The 10,897-nt window shown below is 36.8% G+C and overlaps 1 protein-coding gene across 8 annotated transcripts; it reads left to right on the top strand.

Moving 5' to 3' along the window:
• Positions 1–7,581: 7,581 nt before the first annotated feature.
• LOC105179987 (uncharacterized) lies at positions 7,582–10,430 on the top strand. Of its 8 annotated transcripts, none has more exons than XM_088878199.1 (4): positions 7,582–7,907; positions 8,716–8,803; positions 9,881–9,943; positions 10,074–10,430. In XM_088878199.1, exons 1-4 carry the CDS (start codon positions 7,648–7,650, stop codon positions 10,092–10,094), a joined length of 432 nt encoding a protein of 143 aa, XP_088734325.1. In that variant the 5' UTR covers positions 7,582–7,647; the 3' UTR covers positions 10,095–10,430. The 8 variants fall into 8 exon arrangements, 7 of the variants coding, with proteins under 7 accessions (XP_088734325.1, XP_088734324.1, XP_088734326.1 ...); XM_088878198.1 differs by having other exon boundaries at positions 9,863–9,943; XR_849441.3 differs by having other exon boundaries at positions 7,590–7,904; positions 9,886–9,943.
• The last annotated feature ends 467 nt before the right edge of the window (positions 10,431–10,897 follow it).

Here is a 10,897-nt window from a genome sequence, read left to right as displayed (position 1 = left end):
TCAGGAAATTGAGAAATTTTGGACTTTCTGCATTTGTATTTCCATCAGAACCCTGTTGAAGTATTCTCCCAACCTTTGCCTGCTCTGCCCCCACGCGACGTTGAAGGTTTAGTATTTTTATTCCTTTTTAATTTTTTTAATTATTTTATTGGTTGAGTGGATTTTTTTTTTTATAATTTTTTCATCCACATAGTCCAATTTCTTTACAAATTTTTATTTTTTTAAAGAAAAGAAAAAAAATACTATAAGGACATAATTGTTAATTTCATACATCCATCTAAAAATTGCATAATTTCATCAAACACTAGGGGATATTCATAGTTTTCAAATAATAAAAAAATATTTTCAATTATGTCAAATCTCAGAGGAGATCGTTTTAATTTATCCTCATTTTTTTGTTTGGTGGTAAATTGAAATCAAGGGGGGTAGAATGATTTAAAAATTTGAAAATTTAATTGTGCTTGAGTTTTAATTTGATTTTTTAGATTTTATTTAAAGAAACTAATTATAATTATATTATATAATTCAATCATCAATAATCAATACACATTCACCAATGTCAAAGTGAATGGGGTGAGCGAAAGACAGACGCACCAGATAAATAGTAATGTAAACAACAAAAAAATTGTGCATAGAACATTCATCCAACTGTACCACCTTACAATTCAACTAGTTAGAAAGTTTAGGCTATAGAGGAAGGCAGGTAGGAAGCTGCTCAGCTCACCACAAAAATATATATCTAACCAATAACTACTATTAAAATAGACCAACCTCCATACATTGGTGGTATTTGAATTATATTTTGGTTACGCAATATCAATTTTGACAACTAAGTTAGGGGAAAAGTGCAAACAACACCATTTTAATATCGCAAATGAACAAATTACCTCCCTATGGAAAGAAAAGAAATAGTAAATAACATCTCTGTATTTTTAAAAATACAGGAATTTACCATCTTGTGTTTTTACGGGGAGGTAAATTGCTATTATTTTTTTTAATGGAAAGAATAATTTGTTCATTTATAATATTACAGAAAGGTAAATTGTATTAAACCCCTAAATTAACCACCATCCGCATGATTCTTTATTTTTTTTTTCCCCAAAAATTCAAATTTGAAAATGTAGCTAAATATAATCAGAGTTCAAGTAATTTTGTTTTTTTATAATTTATCCTGTCCAATGCGAATAGTTTTATTTAATTATTTATTCTCCCTTTGTTCGTTTTTATTTATTCAAAATTATATTCAACTTTTATAATACTTTATTAGTCACAAATAACTTAAAAATTAAAAACCAAATTAGACACAATGTAGGGTGCAATTCTAGAACACATACCATTCCACCAAAATTAATATTTATCCTCGAAAGACTAGTTACTGATTTATTGCAAGTGGACTAAACTACCCTTATAACGATGAAGATATACATCTTCACATGCATTAAGGCGTAAAGATGTACGAGAGTGATTTAATCATAAAAATATTATTTGACTTGCAGTAAGTTTGTAATAAGTCAACTGGGGTTTAATATAGATTTTTTTCTGATTTTCTTTTTGTTAATATTAGCAAGTTTGGTGAATTTAGACTAACGGAAGGACTTATTTATTAGACAGAAGCAAACTTCAGGGGTGCAAGATGTAATTTCTCAAATTATAAAAAATTTACGTATAATTACACCAAATTTAAGGGGATGAGAGTGTAATTTATTCCTATTTTATTTTATTTTTAAAAAAATTGCTGTGGAATCTATCCGTGAATTCGACTCTTGGATAGAGTCCACGACACCTTTTTTTATCTGATTTTAGATTAATTAACAATATAATATTAATGAATTTGTTATAAATTATTTATTAAGCAATAATTATAGTAAATTAAATATGTATTAATCATAATTTTGTTATAAATATAAATATTAAGATACTTAATATTATATATTAGGTTGACGTGTCTTGATATGTTGACAAGCTATGTAATGTGTTCGTCTAGCTATATGATGATGTGTCTGGTTGAAATAAGTTTATTTTTTAACCTGTCAGTTCAGTAATGTAGGAGGTAAGCTTGTGGGCCTTATCTCCCTACTGATGGTTAGCTGGGCTCGTAGCCAACTGGGCTGATGTGCGTTGCTTGTAGGCTTAGTTCATGAAAAGTTTAGGGGGTATCACATACTTAATTGGTTATAATTATTGATTAATAAATAATTAAAATTAATAAATTAATATTTATATTATTATTTAATCTAAAATTAAAAAATTAAAAAAAGTGTAGTGGATAGTTTGAGTGTATTTTTTTTATAAAAAAAAAGAGTCGTGGACTCTATCCATGGATCAAAGTCGTTGATTGAGCAATTTTATTTTAAAAAATAAATAAATATGCAATTTATCCATGACTTATTTTGTTTTTGTTATAATTGAAAAAGTAGAATTGTTTATTTTATTTTTAATTATTTTAATAAAAAAGCCAGTATTGAAATATCTTTTTTTCGAACTTTTTTATTTACGAATAAAAGTTTTGAAAAGTTGGAGGATAAATTCATTAAATATCTATGCGTGCACACAAAAACATATTTTAGCATAATTTAATAAAATTTATTTTTCATAAAGAACTCGTGTATGTTGGAATCAATAATCTATATAGAGAGAGAGAGTGTTGAAACAGATCAAAATGATGTAGGTAACAATTGAGAGGAAAATTGAGAGAGAATCCATGAGTTTATCGAAATTTGTGTTTTTAATAATGTGAAAATGAAGGGAAAATCCCTTTAAATACAGAGTCTAAACACCGCCATAGGCATAATTAATTCTCAGCTAATTCTAATTAATAAATTAATTAAAAACATAATAAACAACACTGCTAACAACTTGACTAACAAAATCGTAAGACAAAAAAAATGCGTAAAGAGGAAACACAAGTTTCCCAGTTGCTTCAAGTTGAGCTACCCCTTGTCCATCATCATAACGTTGTAACTGCAATCATCTGTAGGAGGTTTCATGGCTGTTTCTGCACGTGAATATTCAACAGCCCCCCACAAGTGGGACTGGGACAAGAGAAACCAGTCCCCCTAGTCCCAACTTGGATACTAATGAACTGAAAAGTTTAAGAGGAACTATCTTTGTAAAAACATCATCACTTCCAACATAGGAGGGTGCAATGAACCCTTCCTTGTAAGCATAGGAGGTGGCAGTCCAATTCAATATGTTTCGTACGCTCGTGAAAAACCAGGTTTGCCGTGATATGTAAGGCGGCTTTGTTGTCGCATAACAGGGAAATAGGAAAAGATAAAGAGATTACAAAACCAGTCAGAATATAAGAGACCTAGCGAAGTGCACATACAAGAGCAACCATGCTATGACATTCTGGCTCTGCTGTCCAACAGGAAACGGTTGACTGCTTCTTCTTTTTCCAGGATATAAGTGCTGGACCAAGAAAAATGCAGAAGCCAGTTAGGGAGTGTCTGGAGTCAGTGCACATTGCCCAATTAAAGTCACAATAACCACGTAGCTCAAAAGTGTTGGAGGAAGGAAGAAACAGACCCTGAGAAGGGCATTCTTTTAGATACTTGACGACATGAAGGGTGGTAGTCCAATGATCTTCACAAGGGTGGCTGAGAAATTGGCTTAGCTGCTAAACACAATAGGACATATTAGGTCTAGTGAAGTTCAAGTACAACAGCCTGGCAACAAGTTTGCGATATGCATTAGGACGTTACATTAAAGCACCACAATCAACTGCAAGTTTGAGCCCTTGAGGAAAGGGCGTAGGGACAACTTTGGAATGAAGTAAACCAGTGTTTTTGATGATATCATGGATGTATTTAGTTTGAAGCACAAAAGTGCCAAACGAACTATGAGTAATCTTGCGGCCAAGGAAGTAACGTGCATATCCCAAATCCTTAATGGTGAATAAGTCATGTAGATATTCCTTCACCGCATGAATATCAAATAAACAAGGACCAGACAATAATATGTCATCCACATAAATGAGTAGAGCCAGGAGACCAAACTTCGTGTGCTTGGGAAACAAACAATAATCATGTGTTGACTGTGTAAACCCATAGTCCTGAAGCTTTTGTGTAAACTCAATATTCCATTGACGTGAGACCTACTTTAAACCATACAGTGACCTTTCCAATTTACATACCATCTAGGAGCTACTGCATACCCTTCTTGCGGAGTCATGTAAACATCTTCATCATGATGCCCCTGCAGAAACATGTCATTTATTTCCAACTATTGAATAGGCCAACTATGGGCAGTAGTTATAGCAAAAAATATCTTTATAGTCACCGCTTTGGCCACCGGAGAAAAACTTTCAGTGTAGTCCACACCTTCTACCTGATTCAAATCTTTCGCAACCAAACACACCTTATACTAATTGATGCTACCATCAGCCCTCAACTTGACTTTGTACACCCATTTCCAGCCGTTTGCCTTCTTATCTGTAGGCAAGGGGGTTGATTGTTGTTTACGGTACGGTCCTGCTCCTTGGGCCTTTTTCCAACAAATGTACTCTTGCAGATATTCATTTTGGATGAGCCTCTCAGTCTCATTCTTTAGATGTCAGCACTCTTTAATGGTGTTGCCGTAATCATTATGAAAAGGACAGAATTTGTCAGACTTAGGATGTTGAGGCTGCTCTCTTCATGATCGGGGGCGAGCTAGCAAGCTCTTTTCTTCGACTACTATGAGGGCTTGGGTTATAGGAACCGTTAAGGGGGTGTAAACTGCACTGACCCTTTCGAAGGGTGCCTTCTTGTCCCGAAAATTAGTCCGAGGCTTCTTGAAGGGGGCCTCCTCCCGAACTTCTTTCCTCTTCTCCCCATGACTCTTTTTCTTGGCAGCTTAGGTGTACTCCATGTTGATATACTTTGCTGCATGGTCCAGGAGGGCGTCGAACTTGGAAATAGGTTTTTTAGCTAGGGATTTGAAGAAGTCTCCATCCAGGAGTCCTTGTGAGAAAGCACTAACCTTCACCTCTTGAGTGGTGGAGAGCATCTCCAAAGCTGCAGCATTGAATCTTTGCAGATACTCGTTCAATAGTTCATTGTCTTTTTAGCGTATGGCAAAAAGACTGAGATCCATCTTCCAAAACTTCCGATTGCTAGCGAATTAGTGCAGAAAAAGAGACTAGAATTCTTGAAAACTTCTTGTCGCTCCAACGGGTAATTGATTGAAACTTTCTTGTGCGCCTCTGGCGAAGATGGTGACAAAAACACAATAGTTGATTCCGTCCATGTACCTATGCAAAAGAACCACATTCTCAAAATGTGAGAGATGCTCTTGAGGGTCAGTCGTCCCATCATACTCAGCAATAGCGGGGGTATGACAATTCACTGGGAGTTCGTCCTCCACCACTATGTCGTGAAGGGAACACCCTGCTGCTCGTCTTTGGGGGCCGTACTATCTGGTGTTATACATCTTAGAGACCCTTTTGGAGGCATTCCAGTTGTGCCACCATTGCCTGGGGACCTCCTAGGGAGCCACTGGAGGGAGCTCTTGTCTCTCAATCAGCTCTCAATCAGTGGGGTCCTGGATATAGGGATGTCTCCTTCGAGTAGGCCTCCTTCTACTCCTCTTCAGGGATGTTTACTTCTAAACAGGGGCTGAGCGGGCAGGAACCAGCACTATCATCTGCTCCCGAATTGCTGTTGCGACCACTTGTTGAATTGCACCCAACAAAGCTAGTAAAAGCTCTCCTTAAGTGGTGTTTCAAGAAGTGCTTCGTCTTGGAGGATTAACCAAAGGGTCCACTACTCTGGGGGTGGTATCGACGTGGCAAATCTCGCAGGTCCTCCTCCAATTGGGGCTGGGGAGGCTCCTACAACGACCTACAAAAGTTGATTGTTGTTGGGTATCTCTCACGGCCCTTTGCTTGTTAGGGTGGTTGGGGGTTTCCATGGTAACTCATGTATTTTACTCTAACTCCCACAAACGGTGCCAATTGATGTGTGCGATTTTAGCATGGTCCAATGCGGATCGAGAGTTGCAGCAAGAAGCGCAAAGCAGTTTTCAGATTCTAGAAGGTGTCTCCATTGGGGGATGCTGTCTGTATTTATAGAGAAGGCATCCCCCTTCGTGGGGACTCAACACCTTACCTGTATCCCGAGGAAAAGGGCAAGAAACCCATAGGTAAGGCACGATTCCATCTTATCCTTAGCTTGATCAACATGTTTTTGCTTGGGAGATGACTCCTACTCTATTAAGAGTTCTTCTAAGTCAAGAAGTCCTAAGCTTTGGGGGCGCCTCCCTTCTCCTAGGCTAGGCTTGGATGGTAAGCCCGTGGTATGGTAATCCTTAAACTAGGCTTCCCTCTTGGGCCGAGCTGGGTAGTCTTCCAACAAGCTGTCCTCATCATGGGCTAGTGTGCCTGATTTGGGGTTTGAATCTTCTCTTAGGCCAAGTGTTTTTGGGCCATACATATTAATATAGATATTTAAATTTGAATTTTATATACTTAATTGGTATTTTGATATTTAATTATTATATTCTATAAATAAAGACCTATAGCCCCTTGAATAGTGAGGCTGACCTCTGTCTCTTTTAAATAAGTTAAGTAAGAGGGAGAATTGTTTCAAGAAATTAGTACAAGATTTTGATTTCCTTCGCATTGCTTGGTTTATTAAAATGTAGTTTGGTTTATTTATTGGCCTAAAGAGCGTGGTATTGTGATTTGTGATTCTCACGTAGTTAATCATGGTGCTACAAGATCAAGTACGTACAAAGCCAGGAAATTAGTAGTCTATCCAATCACTGTCCACCCTCACCATGTGTCATGGGCGGACTCTTTTGTCTCGCAGTGAAATATATTTTTTGCCCGTGCGGTGTTTCAGGTTATACTCAACCTTCGACTACGCTTCGCACATCTACGAGTTTACCGACTGTCCGTCGCGTGTCTTCAATAATGAAGCTCGCTACCACGACATTTGAACGCATCCTTGTGCGGCACCGCGTTCCCATGCGCACGCCTATCCAAATTGCCCACGTTCGCCTAAGCTCTCAGCACGCACGCTTTAGCGTCTCTTAGCGACTGGTCCCAACTAGCTAGTCTGTCGTCATGCGTCTCGCCCAAAATCTCGAAACCTACCAATGCATTCCTCGATGGCAAGGAGCATCCTCGCTCCATCTCGGCATTACGGCGCTCCGCATGCGCCGATAATGCCCGTCTCATGCCCAATGCTCACTCGGTGCATCCTTGGAGCATGCCTTCTTCGTGGCCATCTTCTATGCCTCACCCGAGTAGGATTGCATCTTAAGTCTGAGGCCCATTTGTATGCCGACATCTTGCCTTGATCTAGCACGGTATGCCCGACACGTCTTCTTGCCTTTCAACTTCACAATTTGCCCACAGTGCTAGTTAAATAAAATCACATTTTCACCAGAAATAAGATCTAATCTATTTAATCACATAACCAATATCAACCCAAACCAAATGAGCACTTAAAATAGAAATTTTCAATGAATTTATAATTAGAATTGCAATATTTCTTTACATTTGAAAGATAAATCTAAATTTTTTATGAAAGAAAAAATAATTAAAGAAAATGCAAAAATATTATTACTGGTAAAAACCCCGCTCTCAACTGGTAAAAAATCCCGCTCTCAACTGGTAAAAATCCCCCACTCCCACTCCAACTGTAGAGACAAAGAAATACAATGGCCTCCCCCACCGATGAAAACCCTCAAAATCAGCTCTCTTCCTTTTCTTCTCACCTTCATTTTCGCTTTTGTTCTCGCCCAAAAATTACAGAGGAAACCCTTAAAACCATCGCAGATTTGCAGAGAGGGAGTGAAGGAGAAGAGGACCAATCTGGGGGGGTTTTTGTAGCCTCGATGAAGGAGAGACGATGGAGCGCCCGCAGGATGGCCGCGAACGTGAGGAGCAGCGGCGAAGGTAGCAGGAATAAGAGAAGGTAGTAAGTCTTCACACTTGGCAAATTCTTTGTTTCTGTTTAACCTTATCTTTGGTTTGAGGAGATTAGTTGGTAGATATATCATTTCAATTGGATGTCCGACATTTATGCATCTCTACGTTTTGTGGTTTATGTCAAGATTTTATACGTAGGTCTAGCATGTGGTTGTATGCAATTCACGCTGGTCGGTTCCTTTGGAAGTTTGTGTGCACTTCAGACATAAAAGTTTGAATATAAATATCATTAATTGATATGTCCAATTGAACAAATGTACATGGTGTGTAATTGGGTGAAGCTTAGATGGACATGATTTTGAGTTGGAGAAGAGAAGATTGTGGTGTTTGAAAAACTTGCTTGGTTGAGCTGCGAGAGGATAGTGGTGATTGGGAAAGCAGATTCCTAAATGTATGCAGGTAGGAGGAAAGGATCTTGGATGACCTATAATTTAATATGGTAATCCTGTCACCCAACTCTGTTACAGGCCATTTTAAATAATGGAGATTCGAGTAACATGATTCCAGAACAGGGAATTTATATTTTACTAGAACTGCATACCACAACCATCATTTTATGTCAAAGTTCTGCATCCAGCAGTATTTCTCTGAGGGTGTCAATCACCATTTCTCATGTCATTTAATCGATATGTGTTGCCTGTTTTGGCGGAGACATTTTTGAGTTTAGACAATCTCTTCTTAATTGTCTGGATAATTACCATGTTTTTCACATTATCATTCTTGTATATTACTAAGTCAAATGGTCCCATAAACTAATTTATTTCTATGGTCATTCTTCGTTTTCTGATTCTCTGCAGTTCATCAAATGAAATCCGTGATTTAATAAAGAATGAAAAGCTTCAGAAAGTTATATACAAGATTGATTGCTCTGCGGATCCTAATAATGTAAGTCTGATTACTGCTGCTTCGCTCACTTATATGTATTTCTGGATTTAATCTTATCACTGCAGAATTTGTCTTCAGAAATAGTACATGTATATCCACTTGCAAATTACTATAGTGAATCTATGATGTATCCTTCTACTTTGGTAGGAGCTTGATAAATCCATGGAGGAGGAATCTGTTCAACCTCATCTTTGGTTTGAGGATTAGTTGGTAGATATATCATTTCATTAGGTCTTTGGAATACCTCATTATCAAGTAATTATGCAAACTAAATTCTGGATTTTATATGATCTATTCAGATCCAGGTGAAGAAAATTTGGTGAGGCAAAGTGTTGAAAAGTTATATGTGCACTCATTGTGTTCTCTTTCTTTCTTCATATTGCCCTTCAAAATGAATAAAGACTATTAAGGAGTAGAAAGAACATATATGGAATATGGATTGCTTTCTACATTTTGTGCATGCTCGCTTTTATGATTTGCTTAGGCACGTTTCTATGTGGCCCCTTGACATTTGAAATTGGTGTTCTCTCCACTATTCATTTCTAGTTGCATTTTCAGGCAAACAATATCTCTGGATCTTTCTCCAGTTGCTTCTGTAGGAGTTCATTGCCAAAATTCTATTATTTATATCTTTTTTAATTCATTTGTTTTTGCAACTTGCTCAGGATTTCTGACCTTGACATATCAATATCCTTCTTTTATCGTTGTTTTTGTTTCTTTATCTACACCTTGTAGTGGTGACTTCATGATTTAATGCTTGAGTAAGGTTTGACCTGACCTATTCTGTGATTTTGTGTAAAGTATGGCGATTATCATAATAAAGCATAACAAAACTCAAAGGTCTTGTTTAAAAGTCTCTCGCTTTTCTTTTGTTTGTCTGTTGTTTGGGGTGTGTGTGTTTATATTTCATATTCTTCTTAGTAATATGATGGCCTTCTAACTTATCTTTTTTAAGCATTACATTGGTGATTTATCTTTTACATGCATACATGTTGCCATGTCTATGCATTTGATAGTTGGTTTGTATTTGAATGTTCTTCGACTAAATATGTGAGCAAGCTTGTGGACTTGTATAAGGGAAGTTCGGAGGAATGGTCGCAGAAGGCGATAGAGCTTGAGGGAATCATCAAGGCTTTAGAAGTAAACCTTGTTTGTAATTTATTTATTCAAATTCCCCAATGACTGAATGACACGCAATACAATAATTCCTCTTATGAACATATAGTAGTTTAAGTTGAGGACCTTATCTATTTGTCTTCATGCATGGTAGCTACCAAGGGAATATGTATGAGGTGGCAACGAGGAGGAATGATACAGCTGTGTTGGTGGCTGGGACTTTGGAAACAACGAAACAGATGATGATTAAAGAAAGTAAAAAAGTCTTTGCAAAGTGATAATGGTGGTAAAAAGTTTTCTTGGCTTCCACTTTTCATTTTATTCATTAGACATGTTTTCTTTTATGTGCATGTATTGTTATCTTGAAATCTTGATATCTTGATATTCATCATTTGTACCATAGTGCCAAGGTACTTTTCTTTAGATCTAGCAAGTTTGTTCTTTTGAAAAATATTCCTTGGATGGTTTTTCAGTGGTTTTCTAATTGATTTACTATTGTGGTTGTATCTTATCCTTTTTTGTTTATATGTACTTCAGTGTGATCTCATCCAAGTAAACAATATGTCTTGCCCTTTATGGTATACCAAGTTTTGTGAGACATATTTGATTGTCGGAATGTCAATATGTTTGTTTAGCATTTTGGGGTTAGACTCTTGGTTCAATTAAAATAACATGGAAGTACTCATCCAATTTTCATTTGAAGGACCCAACAAACTATTTCAAATGTAAAGAATTCCACCATTTTAAGTTTTTATTTGTCTTCTATTATATTATCAAACTACTACTTTATTTTTTGAGTTTATCGAGAATGATAGTTGGTAATTTGACGAATAAATGTGAGTTAGGAAGCATAAGATTGAGACATGAATGTGCACTTACAGTATGTGATTGTTGCTTTGAGTAAATGTGGAGTAGTTGAAGCCTAATTTCATGCATTTTGAATTGCTTTGAAATAGAGTTGGAATGTCTCTGCTTCCA

The sequence above is a fragment of the Sesamum indicum genome, linkage group LG3, assembly GCF_026168435.1.
Source record: "Sesamum indicum cultivar Baizhima isolate 11 linkage group LG3, ASM2616843v1, whole genome shotgun sequence".
Taxonomy (NCBI): Eukaryota; Viridiplantae; Streptophyta; class Magnoliopsida; order Lamiales; family Pedaliaceae; genus Sesamum; species Sesamum indicum.
The sequence above is the reverse complement of the archived record's forward strand: the minus strand, read 5'-3'. Positions and strand labels throughout refer to the sequence as shown.

What these genes read in the sequence shown, in the direction of transcription:
- LOC105179987 (XM_088878198.1), top strand. Translation starts at nt 7,648, where the DNA reads ATGGCCTCCCCCACCGATGAAAACCCTCAAAATCAGCTCTCTTCCTTT. An exon ending in GCTCTGCGGATCCTAATAAT is followed by an intron (nt 8,804 to 9,862) that starts GTAAGTCTGATT and finishes TATGTGAGCAAG; the next exon opens with CTTGTGGACTTGTATAAGGG. An exon ending in GAATCATCAAGGCTTTAGAA is followed by an intron (nt 9,944 to 10,073) that starts GTAAACCTTGTT and finishes CATGCATGGTAG; the next exon opens with CTACCAAGGGAATATGTATG.